This window comes from Pleurodeles waltl, chromosome 5, assembly GCF_031143425.1.
Source record: "Pleurodeles waltl isolate 20211129_DDA chromosome 5, aPleWal1.hap1.20221129, whole genome shotgun sequence".
Classification (NCBI taxonomy): domain Eukaryota; kingdom Metazoa; phylum Chordata; class Amphibia; order Caudata; family Salamandridae; genus Pleurodeles; species Pleurodeles waltl.
In genome coordinates, this window is record NC_090444.1 from 381,550,351 (window position 1) to 381,574,534 (window position 24,184).

General features: G+C 44.2%; 1 protein-coding gene across 1 annotated transcript in view; it reads right to left on the minus strand.

Moving 5' to 3' along the window:
• The window catches only part of NUP35 (nucleoporin 35), a 140,924-nt gene that overhangs the window by 17,308 nt on the left and 99,432 nt on the right, over positions 1-24,184 (minus strand). The window contains exons 6-8 of the mRNA XM_069234130.1: positions 9,803-9,872; positions 9,590-9,718; positions 5,585-5,749 (exon numbers count right to left, since the gene is read on the minus strand). Coding sequence (XP_069090231.1) covers positions 5,585-5,749; positions 9,590-9,718; positions 9,803-9,872 — 364 coding nt within the window. The remainder of the gene's footprint in view (positions 1-5,584; positions 5,750-9,589; positions 9,719-9,802; positions 9,873-24,184) is intronic.

The following is a 24,184-nucleotide window of genomic DNA, read 5'->3' on the forward strand; positions in this document are numbered from 1 at the left end:
TCACAAGTTTACATTGTGCCATGATGACTGGCAAATATGTATGCACCTAGGTCCAGGCAGAGGTAGCACTGCAGGGTACTGAATACCAAGACAGGCCGAGCTTAGGTTTCTCACAGTGCAGTAGAGTGGGTGTGAGGTGACACTGAAGCACAGTTGGGGCTGCAATAATGGTGCTCGAGTTAAGGTTTCCAGCACTGCAAGACTGTTTGTGAGCCAAAACTGAAAGGTATCTGGGGCTGCAGCAGGGGCTAAAACCTATCCAGCAAAGAGGCTGTAACCTGGGCCGAAACGGTACTGGAGTGGAGTGGAGTGGAAGCAGACCCTGGAAGCGCTCGGATTCACTTCATGGGCTGGAGGTAGTCTCATTCCTCAGGGAAGAGTAGCAGTTGAGAGGCTGCAGGTTAACCTGCATCATTCTCATCTTTAGATTAGATTAGCCACAGAGCCAGAAAACAAAGAGTGCCTCAAGGGCATTGTCATGATCCACTCCTCCTCTAAAGATCAAACTGCAGGCAGATGGGAGTTGGTAGCTCATAAATATTAAGGCAACGCTGAAAAATATGTTTTTTTTTTTTTTTTAGATAGTACTGTAACGTACATGTGCCCATTCCTGTGCCTTCAAATGTTAAATGCATTTTCACATTTCCAAGAATAAAACCGAAGAGTTTGACATTTTGAGGAAGAACGCACATTGCCAGGGCTGATGCTAGTTGTTTTTATCCATCATCAGAAATATGGGCCTCATGGCCGATAAATCCAAGTAGCAACCTTCTGGCATTCTGCTAGGTCAACATACTACCTCTTTACTGCCAAATACCACTAGCTTTCCTTGAGCTCAGGTCTGCTGTCTTCTCAATTAGCACTCTGGAGGCGAGGCTCTTTCGACATTAGGACTGTCGCTTGTTAAAGGACGTGCTAAAGCTGCATGCATATGGAGTTCACTGCACACCAGACTTTCCCTGTGGAATAAGATTTAAAACTTGCATAAGACAGCGAGAGGAGTGTCTGGGGTCCTTAAACTGTATGCATTTACCATTTGTATTCCAGAGACCTAGCCAAAAAGACAGCAGAGCACTGTACAGGTCTAAAACCAAGCACACAGTCACTGAGCGATTGTAAATGAACCTGGGTTCTAGGTGAAGAAGTGTACTGACAACATGGTAGCGTTATTCTTATGCTTCACTCTCCTTGTCACAATGTTAATACGGTTATGCTGTGACGTCCTGGTTATTGCAGCTCACGCTTTGCGATCTAGGATGCAGTTGCTTCATTAAAATAATTATTGAAACATTTACTGCCTTCGTTTGTCATTGTATATAGGAGACTAATGTAATTGAGAGAAACGTATGAGACCCGAGTGACTACGGCTTCCCTGAAAAACCAATTATGTAATGCGCTCGGCTGCCCAGCCATCCCTGCCCTCAGGTAGAGGTGAGGCACTGCTAGTTCTCCGGAGCAAAACCCGGATTGGAGCGACACGTGTCACCTGCAGTGGGTAAGACTTAGTCTCCCAAACCGCGAGCGAGTCGGCCGCTCAAAATCCAGTAGTCTCATTAGAATAATGAGAGCCTACGCAACAACATATTCACTGAAAAAAACAAATGTTAAAGTGAGGTTTTGATTAGGAAACGTCATATCTTAATTTAATTAAAATAAAAACAGTATCATTGCAAAAAAGAAACAAATTATAAAGGTATGTTACAGTTAGGTGAAAATGTTTGTTAAAACCTACTGTTTTAAATTAACAAGACCACTGAAATTCACCAGTTATCTCAAGTAACTATAACGCGGGACCTAAAGTAACTACAAATCACTCCCCCATCACACCCTCTTCCCTAGAAATAGACCCGTCCTGCAAGTCCCTAGGCCCTCCATAAGGCTCTAGGTGAGTTGATGGTTGAGTGTGAGCTGCACCATGCCCCTCCCAAAAATATTTAGTGTCGACCCACGCTCTGCGCCCCTCCTCCCCCACCCACCGCCCAGCAGACCACGGGGGGCGTTTTTTTTTTTTTTTAAAGGATGCAGGAGGCTGCAGTTTTGAATCCCCCACCAGCCCTAGAGGACCCGGGTATCCGCCCATACACCCCCATTTGTTTTTTTGTTTTTTATCATTTTTCATGACAGAGGAGGGTGTACCAAGTTGCAAAATGGCTGGCGCCACATTTTTGTTCATGTGGTGGAAACCAACCAGATCTTGCCTTCAGATCTGTGGAACCTACGGCTCATGTGTGGCATTATATATAGATATTTTGAACCTTAATTTCTCATAAACTAATGAATTTACACCAAATCACAAAAAGCACGCTTTCTGAACCAAGAGCTTGCTTTCTGCAAACCTTGGCGTAATTCTGTCGAGCAGTTTTTGCTGATTCGACAACGATGTTGTAAATACCTTTTTAAGTGTCCTTTGTTTAACTGACCGCTGGGATTTCACAGCATAACAGATTAAATCCATTTGAAACTGTTCTGTACTAACCTATTCTCCTACCTATGCATGCTGTACACAAACCAAAAGCTTTAATATTATACATGTGAATTTATCAAGTGGACAATTTTTCTGAACACGTTTATTCTGGATTTAATTTAAAAGATTTTTTAATAAACTTTGTTCAGAAAGAATATCCATCCATCCCAGAACAATAGGCTTTTTTTAAGTCTGTTAGCAAAGACCTTTTGATTTTACTAAAGTTACGTGCTTGACACAGTTACTTATAGGAGTTTTCTGCCACACAATCCATTTGTCTGTGGTTGTGCCAGTCAAATTTTTCTCCAACTCACTCAAGCAAGCATGCATCAAGAAGCAATGCGCCAACCCACTTCATTGGCTGATTTCACTATGAGTTACGGCATGCTGCCCTTCCAGTCTGTATAAAGAATTGTGATGGATGGAATGCTTGAATTAATCTCAGCCAGTGGTAATCACTCAGGTCGCATCCCAATCCACGGTTCTTTTGCACCATGCCACCTCAGTTTCTACCCAGCTATAAGCAAATCAGTCTTGAACCTGCTCCAACACTAACCCAGTCCAGCCCAAAAGGCCAAGCCAGCTCCTCCCCCAACAGGAACACAAGTAACCCAAAACTGGTTTTACCCTAGTTATGGGTTCATCAGCTGGGTATAGCTTAGTTCCAGTGACAGTGTGCACAAGACCCACATCTGGGCATACTTGTCCCACTCAGGGCAACACTATAACAAAAAAGTGATGGATGGAATGCTTGAACTAATCTTAGCCACTGTTAATCACTAAGGCTGCAATGATTTGCATATGGCTGGGTCCAAACTGAGATGCCATGGTGGGTGAAAAACAATGGATTGGAATACGGCCTGAACGACTGCCAGAGGCGAAGATTAATTCAAGCATTCCATCCATCACCTTGTTGTTTTGTATTGGACGTCCTAAGTATGTCAAGTATGCCCAGATTTGGGTCCCGGCTCACAGTGCCACTTGAACCAAGCTATAACTGGCTGAAGAGCCCTAACTGGGGCAAAACTGGCCCAAGGTTGCTTATGTTCCAGTTCTGTGAGGACCTGACCTGGCAGTTCAGGCTGGAATTTTGCTATGAAGAGCAGGGTCAAGGCATGATTTGCAGGTCCAAACTGAGGTGGCATGGTTGGTGAAAAATGATGGATTGTGACGACACCCTGAGCGATTGCCAGTGATGGAGATTAATTTAAGCATTCCATCAATTCAAAGTCTTTTCACTTAAAGCAACTTCTTCAGTTCTTCTTATAATACCTCCAAAAAGCAAAGTTTGTTCAGGGCAATGGCACATCAGGTGAGGTCCACTCGCTTAAACCCAACCCACCACCTACCCCTGACCCAAAAAACTAATGAGTACCATTTCATTTAAAAAAAAAAAAAAAAAAAAAAAGGACCAAAAACCGAAAAAAAAAAAAAAAAAAAAAAGTCTATGACCGTGCTTAATCCCTTCAAAATGGCTTGGAAAAAACAAACAAAAACTAAAGACAGTCCTGAAGCAGTGGTCCCCCTATACTAAAAAAAGTTAGGAAGAAATTTTATGTTAACTATGGAAAGGGTATAGCCTTTGATTTAACTGCAAACCATCATTTTGCGTTATTAGGTTTGCCATTCCATTCAGTGGCATAACCCTACACTGTTGAACGAAGTATAAACTTGCAAGTTAAGCTCTAGTGTCAAAAGACGATCGGAACTCATCATATATTTGACTAAAGAAGCAGATAACACCTAAAACGTCTTATTACTGCAGTGTATTATAAATGCAGAATTCCTCTTTAAAATGACACAGTAACTTTGCATTCAAAATGAAAGCTTTGTCATATGAGGAATGAAGGATATGAGGAAATAATTTGAAAAAGAAAAAGGATCATTCGTCTTTTGGCATCAGCAGCTGGAGCACTGATTATTATTATTATTATTTTTTTAAACCTTATGCTATATAGATCTTGTGTTGACAGGTAAATAGCGTCAGGGTCAACAGAAATGTGCCTGCTGATTCGGGATGTGCTTGGTCTCTCAAGAGAGGACAAGCGGGATGCCATGTTCTCAAGGATCATACATTCTAATGAAACTGCAATCAGGCAACGACTAAAGCACTGATTGGATTAAATAAGTTACTTATCTGTCACCATCGTTCTGCACCATGAATTGTTATAGATTCACATGCTTTGCACATCCTACTCTTTTGTGGTATGGTTGGGAAAGTGCTGCTGTTTTTTTCCTCAATGCTTTTCTTATCCGCAGACGTTGAACACTGAAGTGTCTAATGATGCCCAGAGCTCCACAATGTCCAGCGGGTTATGATGATATTTAAATGTGGTTCGTTTTGGTAGCGCGTTAGAGGTTGTACCAGTTTTAAAGTTCCCAAGTACTGCTTGTCTCACGCAAAACCATTCTTGTTTCTTTATTTGTGACCTTAACTTGCAGGTTGTATAGCACCATCAACATCTTAACAAGTTACTACCACAATGGTCATGATGTGAGCATTAAAAAATAAACAGTCCATGCACTTTTGTGCATCGGTGTTATTGGTGGAAAACAGTCTGCAAATGTCTTCAATCGATGCTCCACAATCAAAGTCAGGTAGAAACAATGAGGCCTAACCTGTTGTGTCAACAGTTCTCTCAGTGGTATGCAAAGGCCTAGATCAACAGGAGTTGATGCAACACTGGTCCATTATTCCACTTTAATTACTCTCAACCGTGTTCTTTTTCTTACTCACTATTGCCACTCTATCTTCCAATCCCCTTTTAGCCAGGTAGTACCCTAGTAAAACACTTAGCAGTAACCTCAAAGCCCAAGTTGGGTGACTTCAAAAGTTGAATAAAAAAATATACCAAAAAAAAAAAAAAATACAAAAGAACCCTCGATATGGTTTGGGTTTTGCAACTTCTATGTTCTTTCCAAATCGCAGACTTGAGGTTGAAGAGCTGTATAAAAAAATACGTAGGTTGTTGGAGAAATGCAGCTTTAATGTACAAAGGTATTTTTTAAGAGAGAATGTAATAAATAAAACACACTTAGGCCTACAGCAAAGTATTTTACCACGCACATTACACTCAAGAACTGTACAATGTTAACTTATCCAACAACACACATCAGTACCTGATAGTCACTGGTTGACGCTTTATAAGCCGCAGCAAGTGGTCGCATTGTAGTTGCTCTAGGAGTTGTTGCAGATTGCACTGGCGTGCCTATTGTCCTCACTGGTGGTGAGAAGACAGAGGATGTGGAACACGCGGAAGACCGGTCACTGCTTTCCATCACACTCTTGAAAAGAAATATTCAAGTCAAACATCGCATTGAACATGATCAGCATTATTAAGGGATTTAAGCTAAGTTACTGTTACAGGAAGTACTGGCGCGGACCACTTTCCCTCCTGGTTGACCCAAGTAAGCGAATGTCTTTTGGACAGCAAACAAACTTCACAGCTATGGAAAACTTTAAATGAGAATTTAGTTTATCACTTTGAGAACAGAAAGCACATTCCTACAGATTGCACTGATCTGCTGCCTTAGATTTGGGTAGTAAAGTTGTAATGTGGCTTCGAGGTCGATAAGAGAAAAAGGGTTAGAGTATTTTGGGCTTTGACTCGGGAAGAATTATTCAATTAACAGTTACAGTGCTTCTCCACCATTTGAATCATTCATAGGCTTACAAGCTTTTGCATTCTTCTACGCCAATCTGTAGATCAGGGAGAGGTTTAGTGTAGTGTCCTCCTCATAGGTCTTGGGCCATTCCCACTCTCAAGGCGCATGCAGTTGCCATTGTATGAATAACTGGGGCACTTAAACATATTAGCTGTCCTTAACACACTAAAGTAGCAACTGATTTGTGGGATGGGGCTCGAGAGGTAGTGTGAAAAGAGATGAATTGCAAAGAGCTGTATGTTAATTTATAACTTTTCCAGCGTGGTATTTTTCAAAGACTATCTACATTTTTTTTTAAAGCTGTTGTTAGGAGAATGGTGAGGCCATACCACCAATGAAACAAAAACAGAAAATGAGTAGCTGCTAAATTACAAAAACCAAGAGAGGTACACTTGATGAAAACAAATGCATAAACGTAAATGCCAAAAATGTATATGGTAAATAACATCCAACCTCACCCATGTGGAGAAAAAAAGAGAAAAAAAAAAAAAGATAGATAGATAGGTACGGAAACGAGTGGACTTATGCAAAGTTCGAAACTGGTGATGGATGAGATTGCCCCACCCTAACGTCAGGGGTCGTCTGGCAAACTCTGGAGTAGTTGCTCATTTTGCAGGCAAAAAACAGTTGCAATGCCTGAAGACCTTTCCATGCATAGCAAAAAAAAAAAAAATTAAGTCAGATAGGGTTTAGCCTGAGACTGAAGACAAATGAAATATACGATTAGGTGGTCTGTGAGGAAAAAAAAAAAAAAGAAAAACAACCCTGCACATAGACCTAATAGAGCTCCGAAAGCTGCCCTTCTAAATTCTGTTGAAAGCATTACGGGGTGCCAATGAAGTATTGTGTGAAGAAGATCCATGCAGTGATCACACGGAGAAGAAGACATCTTCATCTGCATTTCTTGCATTCATGCTGGCATAGGTAACTGTATGGATGAGGAGACCATATGACCCAAGGGTCTCCACATCACCAAGCTTGATTAATCGCTATAACTGTCTGTGTAGAACACATGCTGTGGTCTACCAAAAAACACGACAGTTTGTAACAAAAAGTCCACACACAGCTTACAAATGGCAGCAGAAGTCCATAAACTGCAACACAGCCCCCTTCCATCATGTTTATCCCAAGTAGGATCCAAAATTCTAACTATGCTCAAATGTAGCGATAACTGTCTTCAATGTAACGATTGCCCTTTTGTCCAACTAGCCCTAGCCCAATTAGCCCTTGGATACCTCGCTCATCAATGTTTCTGTGATTAAAAAAAAAAAAAAATCACCTCAAGTTAGTCTTAGCGACCAAATATCTGATAACATCCTGAAGAATAAAAGTTATGAACCAAAACAGGCTAAGGCATAGTCTGGTCATCCTGTATCGCAGGCTCTCAGCATTGCTGAGCACAACTGGCCAAAGCATACTCTACAGGACACAATCTGTGAAGCAAGTGCTCTGGGCCAAAGCTGAAACTGAACTCTGAATTTAACTCAGAAGGGAAGGCCCAAACTAGCATGGTGTCAGGACCAGCATTATCATAATACCTTTAATTTCTAAGGCCCTAAAAGGCAGTTCGAGCAACCTAGGTATTTGATCTTGATTATTTGATCAGTGGGAGTGAAGATGTTGGCACACAATAACGATGGTCCAGTGCAAGAGCAACACCCTAGCACTCTTTCTTAATAAATGCAAAATATAATTTGGAGGGATTCATTTGATTGAAGGGAGGAACTAATATGGTGGCTTTAAATAGGCAGCCTGGCATACTTTGAGACAAGAAGGTAGTGTTTAAAGGAGAAGTAGACAATGGATGAATGCTCCTATTGGGTTTAGATCTAAAGCCTGCACTACATGCACACTTTGTATAGAACATCGGTTAAGACAGAGTATGCCACAGGTTCTCAAGTTGAGACACAAACAAGCAAAAATTAAACCCTGCATTTTGAAAACCTGTAAAAAAGCACTAAAGTGCATAGTTTGATAACAGAACAGAACTCCCTGGTAGTATTTAGTTCAACTTAGTGAGAAGAATAAATGAAACTGTGGCAAGTCACTTCTACTTAAGGTAAATTATCTTTCGTATCATTTCGGGGACTTCATAAAGCAATATTGCACCCTAATAAAGAGGAAGGCAGCTGGCAAAGAGATTTTGTCTAACATCAAGCCTCAGCAAGTAAGTAGACAAATCTAGGCAACTAGAGAATACAAGCAATATAACCATATCGACAGCACACACCAGCCCAAAGATTTGAAGCTTCAGACTAAAACCTCTCATTTCTGTAACGGTCACCAAAAGTATCATGCAGAATTGCTGAATAGAAGCTCATTCATCCTTCATAGTTCTCCAACACTTCCATCAATACTTCGCGTCAGCTAGTTCTGCTGAAATCATTTGGATATGGTCTAGCTAAAAGATTCACAGATGTGAATCCACTACCTACTTTTGGTACTGCACACTAGAAATCATAACCTCCATAAGATTCACTGAATTTTATGGGTAGCAGGAGGGAGGCTATGGGAACCAAACTAATGACAGACCAGATTAAGGAGGTGTAATACAGAGTAACCTCTTCCCTTCCTCGTTGCAATACCACAAGATTATTATTATTATTTTTTTTAAAAGACTCCCTCTGGTAGACCTTTATTAAAAACAGGTTTTCAAGACTTGAAGGAGGAAATCCCTGCATTTAAAATTATTGGCAAGCAGGACAGTGGCCATTACATCACAAAGGACATCAATTTGGAGGAAAGGCAGCCTTTATAAGGCCAAATGCACACATGCAAAGAAGGAAGCATGCCTACAAGTCACATTCACTATAATGACTGCTTAAATTGAGCTGGCGGTTTCCGGTGCGGGAACCAGCACTTAATTGTTTGCCCCAGTACTTATGACAGTCTGCCACATGGTGGCGCTGTTTGTCTAGTTTAAAGAGGAGAGCAAAACAGTTTATTAATAAAATATACAATATAAATTACATTAAACCTGCAGCCAACGCCATCCTTACCATTTTGGGGGCCCGAATAGTCAGAATTGTCACACTTGAAGTGTGATGGCTAGCAGCTGTGTTGCTGCAGTAATTGGCAGCGTGGACAGCAGCAATGGGCAGTGCAAGCCGAAGTGGCCTTCTGATGAGAGTCCTGCCACTTATTCTTTTACAAATTAAGTAATGGCTGAAATACCCATTCTTCTTGAGCAAAATGTAAAACTGCAGAGGACCCAGGAGGCTGGAAGGATATGTATTATTAATTTGCAGGTGTGAGGAAAACATTACAAAGGCTTGACTGTGCTTTCAAAAGCAAGAGTTATTGCTCCAGTCAAACAGCATCCACAAGCTCAAGAAACATAGCTAGGTTCCTGATAACCCTCTACCTAGCATTTATTTTTTTAATGAGTTTGATAAAGAGGGAGGCAACCAGCTCTAAAATAGATACAGTATATACAAACCTAAACAATAAAGGACTTACTTTATCTATGCAAGGCTTTACTCCAACCATGATAGATTCACCAAACACCCTTCCATCTTTGCTCAAGGCTTTCCTGGCCTGCAATTTGGACTGGTATTGAACGTGCATCCAATTTCCTGTGTTCGACATCTGCAAAGAGGAAATGGGGGGACAACTGCTTAAACTATAAACAATAAATTACATAGCTCATTATTGGTGTTTCAGTAGTCTTACCACATGCTTTAAAATGTTGCCATATTGTGCAAACTGTAGCAGAATGTAGGAAGCCGATGCCTGTGGAAAACTAAAAATCAATTGTATTAAAATACAATTTTTGAAACGTGAGAAAACAGCACTCAAAACATACTTTATGGATCTTATGAGGGGGAAGAGAGCAAGAGAGCGAGGGGGGGGGGGGAGAGAGCAAGAGCGAGGGGGGGGGGGGAGAGAGCAAGAGCGAGGGGGGGGGGGGAGAGAGCAAGAGCGAGGGGGGGGGGGAGAGAGCAAGAGCGAGGGGGGGGGAGAGAGCAAGAGCGAGGGGGGGGGAGAGAGCAAGAGCGAGGGGGGGGAGAGAGCAAGAGCGAGGGGGGGGAGAGAGCAAGAGCGAGGGGGGGGAGAGAGCAAGAGCGAGGGGGGGGGAGAGAGCAAGAGCGAGGGGGGGGGAGAGAGCAAGAGCGAGGGGGGGGGAGAGAGCAAGAGCGAGGAGGGGGGGAGAGAGCAAGAGCGAGGAGGGGAGAGAGCAAGAGCGAGGGGGGGGAGAGAGCAAGAGCGAGGGGGGGGAGAGAGCAAGAGCGAGGGGGGGGAGAGAGCAAGAGCGAGGGGGGGGAGAGAGCAAGAGCGAGGGGGGGAGAGAGCAAGAGCGAGGGGGGGAGAGAGCAAGAGCGAGGGGGGGAGAGAGCAAGAGCGAGGGGGGGAGAGAGCAAGAGCGAGGGGGGGAGAGAGCAAGAGCGAGGGGGGGAGAGAGCAAGAGCGAGGGGGGGGAGAGAGCAAGAGCGAGGGGGGGGAGAGAGCAAGAGCGAGGGGGGGGAGAGAGCAAGAGCGAGGGGGGGAGAGAGCAAGAGCGAGGGGGGGAGAGAGCAAGAGCGAGGGGGGGAGAGAGCAAGAGCGAGGGGGGGAGAGAGCAAGAGCGAGGGGGGGAGAGAGCAAGAGCGAGGGGGGGAGAGAGCAAGAGCGAGGGGGGGAGAGAGCAAGAGCGAGGGGGGGGGGAGAGCAAGAGCGAGGGGGGGGGAGAGCAAGAGCGAGGGGGGGGGAGAGCAAGAGCGAGGGGGGGAGAGAGCAAGAGCGAGGGGGGGAGAGAGCAAGAGCGAGGGGGGGGGAGAGAGCAAGAGCGAGGGGGGGAGAGAGCAAGAGCGAGGGGGGAGAGAGCAAGAGCGAGGGGGGGAGAGAGCAAGAGCGAGGGGGGGAGAGAGCAAGAGCGAGGGGGGGGAGAGAGCAAGAGCGAGGGGGGGAGAGAGCAAGAGCGAGGGGGGGGAGAGAGCAAGAGCGAGGGGGGGGGAGAGAGCAAGAGCGAGGGGGGGGGGAGAGAGCAAGAGCGAGGGGGGGGGAGAGAGCAAGAGCGAGGGGGGGGGAGAGAGCAAGAGCGAGGGGGGGGGAGAGAGCAAGAGCGAGGGGGGGGGGAGAGCAAGAGCGAGGGGGGAGAGAGCAAGAGCGAGGGGGGGGAGAGAGCAAGAGCGAGGGGGGGGGAGAGAGCAAGAGCGAGGGGGGGGAGAGAGCAAGAGCGAGGGGGGGGGAGAGAGCAAGAGCGAGGGGGGGGGAGAGAGCAAGAGCGAGGGGGGGGGGAGAGAGCAAGAGCGAGGGGGGGGGAGAGAGCAAGAGCGAGGGGGGGGGAGAGAGCAAGAGCGAGGGGGGGGGAGAGAGCAAGAGCGAGGGGGGGGGAGAGAGCAAGAGCGAGGGGGGAGAGAGCAAGAGCGAGGGGGGAGAGAGCAAGAGCGAGGGGGGAGAGAGCAAGAGCGAGGGGGGAGAGAGCAAGAGCGAGGGGGGAGAGAGCAAGAGCGAGGGGGGAGAGAGCAAGAGCGAGGGGGGGAGAGAGCAAGAGCGAGGGGGGGAGAGAGCAAGAGCGAGGGGGGGAGAGAGCAAGAGCGAGGGGGGGAGAGAGCAAGAGCGAGGGGGGGAGAGAGCAAGAGCGAGGGGGGGAGAGAGCAAGAGCGAGGGGGGGAGAGAGCAAGAGCGAGGGGGGGAGAGAGCAAGAGCGAGGGGGGGAGAGAGCAAGAGCGAGGGGGGGAGAGAGCAAGAGCGAGGGGGGGAGAGAGCAAGAGCGAGGGGGGGAGAGAGCAAGAGCGAGGGGGGGAGAGAGCAAGAGCGAGGGGGGGAGAGAGCAAGAGCGAGGGGGGGAGAGAGCAAGAGCGAGGGGGGGAGAGAGCAAGAGCGAGGGGGGGGAGAGAGCAAGAGCGAGGGGGGGAGAGAGCAAGAGCGAGGGGGGGAGAGAGCAAGAGCGAGGGGGGGAGAGAGCAAGAGCGAGGGGGGGAGAGAGCAAGAGCGAGGGGGGGAGAGAGCAAGAGCGAGGGGGGGAGAGAGCAAGAGCGAGGGGGGGGGGAAGAGAGAGTGTGTGTAAGTGTGGTGGGGTGTCAAATCAAAGGTTTATCGAGCAGTGCTATGCCCTAGGGCTAAAACAGACTTCACAGGTTCGAGCAGCAGGGCTATAGATTATGTTATAGACAATTTACAGATTCATACTGCAATCATATTCCTTAGTTTACCATGTTCTTGCAGGCTCAGTTTAATACAATGATAAACTCAAACAAAGATGTAAATATGGACAATTTAATACCCACACAGGAGCCATGAACTGTAGTCATAGCAGCACTTCTAGTCCTTCTAGAACTAATGAAACATCACAAACTAAGCGTGCCCTACTCACCAATATCCTATTTAAATACATTTGGGTATAGACTGATATCGCTTAGCACAGGAATGTCATCTGCATGGCAAATGAGCATGTGTCCCTGCCCAGAGTGCCTAACAGCCTGTAAAACTGGTATACTCACTTTGTTTGGCTCTGGACTCATGCTACTCTAATGTGTGCACAAAAGCCTGGGCCTGCCACTACGATGTGACAATGTGACATCCAGAACCTGTTCTTTGACCTGGAGGCACACCAGGCGCGCCCCCATAACCAGCAAAGGACTAGTGGCCATGCACAGGGTACATCAGAAAGCGGTAGTGGTTGTGTAACCTATCTTGTGAATCAGTAGTATGAACAGAGCTTTTTCCTCTGTGTCACAGAGAAAATGGCCTATTGACTTCTCTAATGTAAGGTTCTGCCATTTTGCTAATGCCCAGAACCTAGCATTGCTATCTTATATGCAAAGTTGAATCTAATCAGTGACTACATGGGATCCATTTTGGATGGCCCTAGTTTAGCATGGCACACGTTGGAGGATAAGGACAGTTTCTACATACCGTGGAAGCGCACAGCCTACATTTCTGTGGCTGAACGGTGAAGACCCAGATACTGTAATGAGAGAGGATGGAGAGAGGCCTTCCCTAAGTTCAATGAGGATCTTTTTCAGCAACAGTTGGTTCATTAATTCTTTCTTGGTAATGTTATTTGGCTCACAAAAGGGGTAAGGAGTAGGACTGCAGTTTCTGTTTAAGGTTAATCAGCTTCTAGGCATCAAGCATACAGCAAGTTCACATTGAATGAAAAATGTCATGCACAATTCAGTTCAACAATTCTCTTGAGCGAAATCCACATTTAAGATGTATATTTATAACACATGTATGTACATATACACAATATATATATATATATATACACACACACACACACACACACATATATACACACACACACACACACACACACAGATATATTTACACTCCGAAAACCAAAGCTTACAGGGACTTTTTAGTTAGGTTGACGTTGTAACCATACAAAACAACAGAAATTGGGCAGTTCTAGTTCTACTTATGTTAAGAAACTTGTGGCCTAAAGTTACTTCACGGAACACATTTTAGCTCCTTCAGATAAGTATAACTGTACGTATAACTATAACTTTTTAGGGTTAAACAACCTAGCTATAACGGTCACTAACCTTTGGTTTTCTCTGTGATTTTTTTTTTTTAAAACATAAAGTTATATATAATTACTGTATGTTAATATGACCAACACTGTGCACGGCCAAAGGGCTGGCCACAGGGCCCGGCATGTGGCTAACCCCTCCACATACACCCAACCCTACGCTGCAGACAGTCTTAGGCTATGCGCGACTGGGTTTTCAGGAGTAAATGTTTTTTTTTTTTTTTTTTTTTATTATTTTATTTTGCTTTGGTTTCACATATTGGTCATGGATTTACAATATGGGTTGTGCTGAGCCCTGTGGTGGACCAGTGATTCATGCAGGAAAAAGGGCAATGTTTTGCCCATGAGGGGTCCCTAAGGGACCCCACCATGTGTCCTAAGGAGTCTGGAAACCTGTATCCTGACCCCTTATGTGTTTACCTATTTTCTACCCCTTCTCTGGCCCAAGAAAGAAAGAAAATGGCAGCCACAGCTTTCCTGCGACACTGCAGCCAGCCAAGAGCATTGCTTTTCCCCAGGATCCACGTTCCTTGCTATCCATATTTCTTTTTCCTTTAATTTAGTTATATTTGCCTCGGTCTGCATTCTAACCTTCCCTACTATCAAAGCGCACATGGAGTTAGAATATTAAATACACACTTCATTACGGTCAATGGCTGGTCCTCATAAATATAGGTGGGGGGCCACTAGACACCATGGATTTTGTATGTATGCATGTCCGGGAGCAGCCCCTTGGGGAAGGGTCGCTTCCCCAAAATATTGGGACATCTTTTGCCTTATGTGCCACTCCCCTCCCGTTGCATAGCAGCAATTGTTCAGGTCGATCTGTCCCAAAGGGGAGCTCAAAACTACAAGACACCAGGGAATATGTATTTATCGATGTTGGGGAAAGAAGCCCTTTCGGCAAAGGGCACTTTCAGAATTGACCACGTTAGGTCTGGCATCCTGGGCATGGTGGTCCCTAACTCTTTGCTCTCTGACCTCCTGTTTTCAGACTCTACTTTTGCGAATCTGAACACTTCACCATAGCAAACCAGTGCTTAAATGCAGGTGCTCTTGTTCTCTATAACATTGTAACATTAGCTTTGTCCCAATTGGCATATTTACTTTAACTGTAAGTGCCTAGTAAAGTGCAGTATATGCGCCCAGGGCCTGTAAATTAAATGCTACTAGTGCTCTTGCACACGGATTGTGCTACCCGCTAAAGTGGCCTTGCAAATGTCTCAGGCCTACCACTGCAGAGCATGTATGTGCAGTTTTAACTGCCATTTTGACTTGGAAAGTGTACCCACTACCTTTTTAATTACATGTAGGGCACCCTAAGGTAGGCCCTGGTTAGCCCCAAGGGCACCTTCGACGCAGATGCAGGGGCTGCATGACAACAGTAGATCGCAGTCTGCATGGCCTGGCGACAACACATCCACTTACACAGAAGCCCAATGATGACGCAGTGCACAGGCATGGTAAAAACAGATGCATTGTCTCTCTCACCAACGACATCACTTCACCAGAGGAACTGTTCAGAAGACCCTGCGAGGGTTCTGCAGTCAGCCTACTCTCCATCCCAGTCGGCCTGGATTTTGGATTTGTACCGGTCCTCGCGACCTCAATTAACCTTTTGACAATTAGCGACTTCTAAGCACTGTTTTTGCATTTAATCTTAAAAAATTCTTATCTTGACTTCTGCCTATTGGATTTTTGTCTTGTTTTAATCAGGTATCAACTCTTCTGAACTGGTAATGTCTTTATGTGTCTTTCATGGTTACTGTAAATAAGTGTTGCACAATAATTATACACATTGCCTTCTTAGTTAAGCATGCCTGCTCTGTGCCAAGCTACCAGAGGGTGAGCATAGGTTAATTTAGGTTGTGTATCTGCCTTACCCTGACTAGGATTGTGGTCCCTCCCTAATATTTGCAGCATATTAAGCATCTGTTTTTTTGTGTCAAATTCACTTTGGATTTGTGAAAGATGTTTGTGCTTACTGTATCCGTGCAGAGCAAGTGCAACTGATCTTCAGTCTAGTGGCCTGTGGCAAGTGAGAAGTAGTTTTTTCGAGTATAAAGTTGATTGTGTGGTTTGTATTGATAGTTGTTTTCTAGATTGTATGTCAATAGTTATATTTACTGGTTGATACAGCCACAATTTGTTGAGTTAAAATTTGAAAGTATTGCTTATTGTTGTTGCGTTTCACTGGTAAGAGTTTTGGCTGCCCATAGGCTAACTGATCAGTAGTTTGTTGCCTTGCTTTTTTAGTCGGCTTCTGAAGATGGATCTGAAACTTACTATGCATCCGAGGCAGAGGATCAAGTTGAATATTCTGGAATTTACTTTTCTATTCAACAGGAATCATTTCATAAGGATTCCACTATTGGTGCTGATGAGGTCCCATTTGTAGAGGAGGGCTTTATCCCAGTAGAGCAGCAGGAGCAGGCTGGATTGAAGACAGGTGCTGGAAGGTTTCCCATTGGTAGTGCTGAACCCTGTTTTGCCTGCCTTTAGTGGTGTTGCTGGGTGTAGAGTCAATACAGAGAACATTTTTGCCTTTCAATTTTTTCCAACTGTTTATTTATGATGTGTTTTTGGATGATACTGTAGAGCAGACGTATTGACATGCATAACAGTTTTTGAGGGACAAAAGTACCACGCTTAAGACTCAATTGAGAGCTACTCGGTGGACTCCCACAAATCTTCACGAGATTAAGCAATTTTGAGGTTTAAACTTTGTTGATGGGATTGCTAAAAAAAAAAAAACACACAATGTATCTTGATCTACTAGTCTCTTGATGGCAACTGCTACATTTCCAGCAGCCATGAGCTGAGGCTGGGATTTGCTTCAGCAGAGGATGCTACAATTTTGTGGAATATGCTACTGCATTGCCACAAGCTCACCCTGTTTGTGACCGTCTCTTCAAGATTGGTCAGGTTCTTGACCATTTAGTAGATCACTTCTCAGAGATCTATGTTTCCGGGAAAGATATACGAGTGAATGATTGCAGAGTACTTCTCTAGCGCACAGCTACTCAGGTGTCCCGGCGCTCTATTTCTGCAGACGGGTCTCTGGTCCTGTTTGGTTTCCAGACAATACATTTCCAGCAAGAGAGCACATTATGGTATTGAGATTTATTTGCTGTGTGAAAGTACTACTGGATAGGTGTATAATTTTAGGGTGCACGCTGGTAGGGATTCTTCAACTGAGCAGTCCTCACCACCTCCCCTCCCTCCCCCCCCGTCTGCCCTTCCACTTTTGAAGTCAGAGAAACAATTGTGTGAGAACGTGTCAGAATGTTTTTTAATAAAGGTCAACATTTAGATGTGGATGATTTCTACACAGGTGTGCAATTATTTGAGGAAACGTTCATGGTGGGCACTGTGGCATGTGGCACAATCCACTCTAACCATAAAAGTTACCCAGAAGAGCTTGTGTTAAAAAAAACATCAAAGGGAGCAGAGCAGTGCCTTGCATGGTAATGAATTCTTGTTCTGAAACTTTCAGACAGAAGAGATGTCCCCATGCTCAACTATTCATGATGAAAGCACGTCATCTGTGACTGTTTGGGGTCAGGTAGCAGACACGAGCAAACCGGTGAGCATTTTAGACTAACAAGCACATGGGAGGTGTAGATCAAGGTTAGCGCCTTACAATGCTGCTTAAAGATGTCATACATCTGGTACAAGAAGTTGGCTGTTCATTTGTTTTGTTTTTTTCGGCATCCTTCAATGCTTATGTTGTTTACATAGATTGTTCTCCGGATTCCAAGATGTTTTTGTACAGTTTCAGCATTATTTAATAGGCAGCCATGTTACAGTTCAGCAGACAAATGTTCCTAGAGTTAGAGTAGTGGAGGATGTGGCTAGACTGAAAGGTCGTTACTTTCCTGAATACATTCATCGAACACACAAAAAAGACCTTCCTTGTCTGAAATGTAGAGTCTGTGTCCAAAGAGGAGTACAAAAAGAGAGGTGTATGTACCACCCAGAGCGTCGTCCTAATCCTGGCCTGTATGTGCCCACATGTTTTAAATTGTTCCATACACAACTGGAGTATTGGTAGCAACCATGAGACTAAAAGGTAACCAACTGTGATCTGTATTGCTCTATATTTTCTGTTTAGATAGCTGGTTGGCAGTAGCTTCTTGTGTTTAGTTACACCTTGTTAGACCCAACAGTCTTAGGGTTGTCATCTCCCAACTTTACACCTGCCTCCCTCCACTTTTATTTTTTTTAAAACACTGTTTTTGCTGGTGTTAGCACTCTGCGCACTTTACCACTGCTAATCAGTGCTAAAGCGCATATGCTCTCTCCCTTACACATGGTAACATTGGTTCATACCCAATTGGCATATTTGAACACTTGTAAGTCCCTAGTAAAGTGCACTACATGTGCCCAGGGTCTTTAGATTGAATGCTACTAGTGGGCCTGTAGCACTGGTTGTGCCACACATATAAGTAGTCCCTTAACCATGTCTCAGGCCTGTCATTGCAAGGCCTGTGTGTGCAGTTTCACGGTCACTTCGACTTGGCATTTAAAAACAGTTGCCAAGCCTTTTTCTACATATAAGTCACTCCTTAAGTAGGCTCTAGGTAACCCATAGGGCAGGGTGCTGTGTACGTAAAAGGTAGGACATATACCTGTGTGTTTTATATGTCCTGGTACTGGAAAACTCCTAAATTAGTTTTCCACTACTGTGAGGCCTGCTCCTTTCATAGGCTAACAGTAGGGCTACCCTCATGTACTGTTTGAGTGGTAGATTCTGATCGGAAAGGGATAAACCGGTCATGTTTAGTACGGCCAGAATGGTAATAGAAAATCCTGCTTATCAGTGAGGTTGAATTTTAGATTACTATTTTAGAAATGCCACTTTTAGAAAGTGAGTATATCTCTGCACTTAAAATCCATCTGTGCCATACAGCCTGTCTCCAATCCACGTCTGGGTTGGGCTGGTTGACAGCTCCCTTGTGCATTTCACCCAGACAACCACAAACCCAGGATACTTAGTCACACCTGCACTCATCTCCATACAGAATGAGCCTTCCTGGGCTGGAAGGGTGGAGAGGCCTGACACATTTCAAAGGCTGGTGGCTGGCCCTCACACAATGGACTGCCAAATCCCCTACTGGGACCCTGACAAACAGACCTGTAGTGAAAGGGACATTGTGCACTTTAAACCCACCCTTCGAAGTCTACTCCACTTCAAAGGCATTTTGGGTATATAAACTGGGTCCCTGACCTCACCAAATCAGACACTTCTGGACCAGATCCTGCAACCTGTGAAGAGGAGCTGCCTGGCTGCCCAAAGCACTCACATGGACTGCTTTGCTGTGAAGGACTGCTGTTTTGCTGGCCTCTGGCTTTGCCAAAAAGTGCTCTCCAAGGACTTTGATTGAGCTTGCCTCCGGTTTCTGAAGCCTTGTGATAAAAAGACTTCCTCTCTTCAAAGAAACTCTTGTGCGGCAAAAATAGACGCACACCCTACTGGAAACGATGCATAGCCTGCCCAGTGACAAGAAAATCGTGCACTGCCGAACCAGAACGATGCAGCCCGGCTCCCCGAGTGGAGATCGATGCAGCGCCTGCGTTGTGACCGGAACTTTGACACACAGCTGAGCCAGAACGACACAGCCAAACTTTCTGACTGAAGAATCAATGCAGCGCCTGCCAAACCCCAACGCATCACCCACTGGATCGACGCAGCGCCTGTGACTTCGTCCTGCACGCCCAGAATTTCCATGCATCGTCCCTGGGCATCAAAAGACCCCACATCGCAGTGAGGCTCAAAGACTGCCCGCCAGAAATCAAGGCATAGGCCTTGCAGCGTGGGAAGAAACGACAGTCTGCCACGTCAAGGAATCAGACGCACACCTTCCTAATTCCACGCATCTCCTCCTCTGCGGTCTGTGTGTGTGTGTAATTTTGACACAAATTAGGTACTCTGTGCACACAAGAAACAACTGCTGATTTTTAAAGACAGAAGACTCTTCTTAACATTGCAAAAGTGATATTTCAACTTGTGCTTATCAAATCCTGATCGTATGGACCTTAATTTAATCAGATAAATATCCTATATGTTTCTAAACCTGTGTGGTGTATTTTTGTGGTGTTTCTCTGTTACTGCATGATTATTACACAAATACTTTACACATTGCCTTGTAAGTTAAGCCTGACTGCCTAGTGCCAAGCTACCAGAGAGTGGGCACAGGATAATTTGAATTATGTGCGACTTACCCTGACTAGGATTGTGGTCCCTACTTGGACAAGGGTGTATACCTCTGCCAACTAGGGAACCCATTTCTAACACACTTTTAAAGTATGCAGTAATAGTTGGGATTTCATCTTCTACCAATAGGTTGTTTCTTTCTATTTAAAGAAAATTTGCTGTTTTCAGTTGGATGTTTTATTTTTTCCTGTATGTCCATTGTGTGTGTGTAATCTGTTCATTGTACAAGTGTTTTACAAATTAAAGTGGTAAGGAGCTTCATGGTGATGTGTGTGTGGAGTGACCAGAGCATAAAGAAATAAAAAAAATATATACACAAATATATATACACGAACACACACAGCCACCGAAACGCCAATCCACACACTCACCAGCTGTCAGGCAGTGAGATTGCTGTCTCAGTCCTGTGGGCATATGGGAGTGATGGACCCTTGAATAGAGCAGTTTGTTGATTTAAGTGTTGGCGGTGTGAATGGTTGTGTGAGAGAGATGCATGAAAAGCGTGTGAATGGGCTGTAAAGCAGTTGGTGCTTTGTTGTGGCTTTACAGCTCATGAGCCGAGAATCAATGGTTCATATAATTATCTTATTCACAGTGACTTATGTTTTCATGAAATCTTTTAATAAATTTTATATTTTGAACATTTTACTTATTGTTGTGCCAAATCCAACCAGTATGTGTGTGTACGCGAGCAGTAGATAGTGGTGCAGTAATATTGGTCTTTTCTGCATTTCTCTGTCAGCGTGTACATTGTCCCCTGCGAAAGACTACCAACTCCAGATATTTTCGTTAACAAAATACCAGGGGGACTCCAGGGTGGTGTCTCGCAGGGATCCCAGAAGGTTTTCGTACCCAAAAGACCTTGCAATTCTCAACACAGGCTAAAAACTAACATTGGCTTCATATTTCTGTGACTTAAAGTACGGGAATCTGCGAGGAGCCACAGATTTCCTGCCACACAGAGTACACACGTCACCCTATAAAAATGGTACCTCACCTGTATGGGTGGGACTAGAGCTCGCAAAAGGGCAGGGTGCAAGATGCAATATGGCAACATCAACAAGCGGTAGCTGCAGTTTCTGGGCCTGGCAGCCAGACAAGGAAACCTTTCAAACCCAGGCATTTCTGAAAACTAGACACCCAGGGGAGCGCAGGGTGTTGTCCCTCTCATGAATCCCACAAACGTTTCTTACCCACAATGCCCTGTAGACCTCAAATTGTTTCCTTGTGGTCCTGCGATATAATCTTCAAGAATCAGAAGGAATCCACGCAACTCCTACCACCCAGCATTCCTCCACTTATCCCGATAACGCTGCGTCACTTGTGTGGCTGGACCTAGTGGCCAGCACAGAACGGAACAAACTAAAGTTAATGAGTCCTCGAAGACAGACACATTAACCTTGGTTTGATCTGTTCCTGACATGGGCACTATGCCCAACCATACTAGTGGCACAGCTTTTTCTTTTGTGGATTCCTGCTGATTCTGGAAGTTTATAGCAAAGAAATGCAAGGAAATGTGCAATATCAGGCAACGTTGGAGGTTTGCATTAAAAAATAAATAAATAAAAAAATTAAAGTTGTGGGACCCACGTGAGGCACACTACCTTGGAATCCCATGGATGTCTAGATTCAGAAATGCGAGTCTGGTAGGTTTCCCTGGGTGGCCATTGATTGCGGACACAAACAAACTAAAAAAACACACACACACAATCATTTTTCTGACAAGAAACACTGATGTCTAAACATTGTATTTTAGGGCCTTTCCTCTTGGGCCTCTAGTCTTACCCGCGCAAGTGAGGTACCAATTTTACCGCAAGGCTTGGAGGAACGCGGAGTGGTAGGTGTTACCATTTTTATTGGGAGAGGTGGGAATACAGAATAGAAGAACTGTTATTACCAATTGTACTACTCTGCATTTGTGCCGTCCAAACGTAAGCCTGTGTGCAAGAAAGAAGGCATTTTAAAAAATGCTCTCTGAATCGCATGCTAGTATGTGTAGCCACAAATTGGGAGATGTACAAATAACCACTGGTCTTAAACTCCTTATCTGGCTCCATTTCAAAAATACATAGGCTATTTTGGTACCCATTTTTCAGTCTATATTTTACCATTAAATTACTATATATGCGATACACAATGAAAAATCACTATAAGGTAAAGTTTAGTTTTTGAGTCAGGGTAACTCGGGTTCTTGGAAAAACTATAAACCCTATGCATCCCTGCACCCAGAAGGATCTAGCAGATATAATGGTATACTGCTTTTTTAAATCTGCTATTCGGACAACAAGTTACAAATTAAAACACTGTCACAAATGCCCATGTTTTCCTACTCAATTTAATAATATACATATATATTTTTTACAACAGTTTCTTTGGGAAAACCTTGAGGGTTCTACACAAATTAACCCTTTCTGAACTACACATTCTATCTTTCAGAAATCTATGGCTTTCCAGGGTCACCTATAGGTTTCACTGTGATTTCCATAACAAACTGAAAGTAGGTTGCAAGCACAAAACATTAGGAAAAATGCACTACTTCTCTGAAAAATGCCAAAACTGGGGTTAAAAAAACGTTTTGATTCAGCTCTGCATGTTCCTAAAAGCCAGGAAAATGGTGACTTTAGCAGAGCAAACCTTTAGATGGTGCCATTTTTAAGTGGGGAAAGGGGACTTTTTAAAATAAAATAAAATACACACACACGCTATTAAATCACTCCCCTCCAAGGCAATCATCAAACCCTAGATGTAAATTTGAGGGATAAATGTTATGGGGGCCTAAGAGCAAAATATCCAAAAGTGGCTTAATATTCTAGGGGGAAAATAGGCTTAGTAGCTAAGGGGTCAAAGGACAGATGTTGCAGTCCCACTGTCCTAATGTAGGTACAAAGGTCCAACAATAAAAGTAGAAATGATTACATCCTGAACTCTTCTTATGCTTTAGTAATAGTATATACATTGTTTATTTGGCTTAAAACCTTAAAAGTATAAAACGTAATAAACTATACAATAGTTCATTAAAATTATCTATTACATGATACATTCCCATACGATATTCTTGATTCATTCCAGTTCATATTTACCAAGACCTCTTTGCATAATTAAATTGATTATTCTAACCTCAAATACAAATTTAATTTTCCGACTAATTTTACAAAGTGCATTGTCCATACTCAGTTAACCCGCTTAGAATTCGGATGAGCTTTGGGTTCTTATAATTTCCATGGGGGCAAATTTTAAATAAAGTGACACTGCATTTTGCTTTAAACCTCATTATAACAAGACAAATGTCCTATATTACAATCAACCAATATAATTTTTAAAACAATCAATTTGTAGTCTTCATTCATCTGAGAAAGTGCCATCTCTTGTTCAACTTCACTTCCTACATTTTACAAGACCCTATAAAATGCAGTTAAAACCCCTCGTAATCCAATTACAAATCGGCCTAGCGCACATGTTACTTTCAAAAATATCATATCTCCCAGTAACTTAAACGCTTGATCCTGTTTTATAATATTATATTCCTTAAAAACTGTTTTTAAAAACTTCTTACACACTTCTAAAAACCAATGACAATCCAAAAGTGTATGTGGAGTGCTACATTTCTGTTGTAAGCCATATGTGCAGAGGCCCTGGCCATCCTTAAGAATAGCTTTTGCTTTAGGGTCCATATAGCCTGGGTTTAACCAGATTCTAAACTGTAACACTGCGTCCCTTAGTCTTGGGTTGGGTAGGGCCTCAATATAGGGGAAGCTATCAGGATTCCTCCATCCACCTACAATAAACTCTGTGGAAATTTCACACTTTCGGTTCTTCAGATCTACTTATTTTGCCCTTTCCTTTACCATTATGCGTAGTCTGCTTCTGAATTTGTTCTCCACAACACTGGTTACCAGATAAACCTAAGAGATCGAACCAACGGAATAGCCATCGCCCACAAATCTACCCTCAAAATCCACACCCACACGGACGACACCCTCAAGGCAGCCGAACACCTCCACTTCCAGATCCACACGGACCCCAACACGACCCTCAGAGGAACCCTCATATACCGCCCTCCAGGACCAAGAGCCCCCTTCAGCGACACCATCGCCGACCTCGCGAGCACCCACGCCCTCGCTTCCCCAGACTACATCCTCCTGGGAGATCTAAACTACCATCTGGAAAATAACAACGACGTCAACACCGCATCACTGACCTCCAACCTCCTCAACCTCGGACTCCGTCAACTGGTCAACACTCCCACCCACATCGCCGGACACACTCTTGACCCCCTCTTCACCTCAAGCAACCACATCTCTTTCAGCCACACCTCCGAACTCCACTGGACCGACCATCACTGCGTCCACTTTTCCTATACGAAAATCACCGAACACCA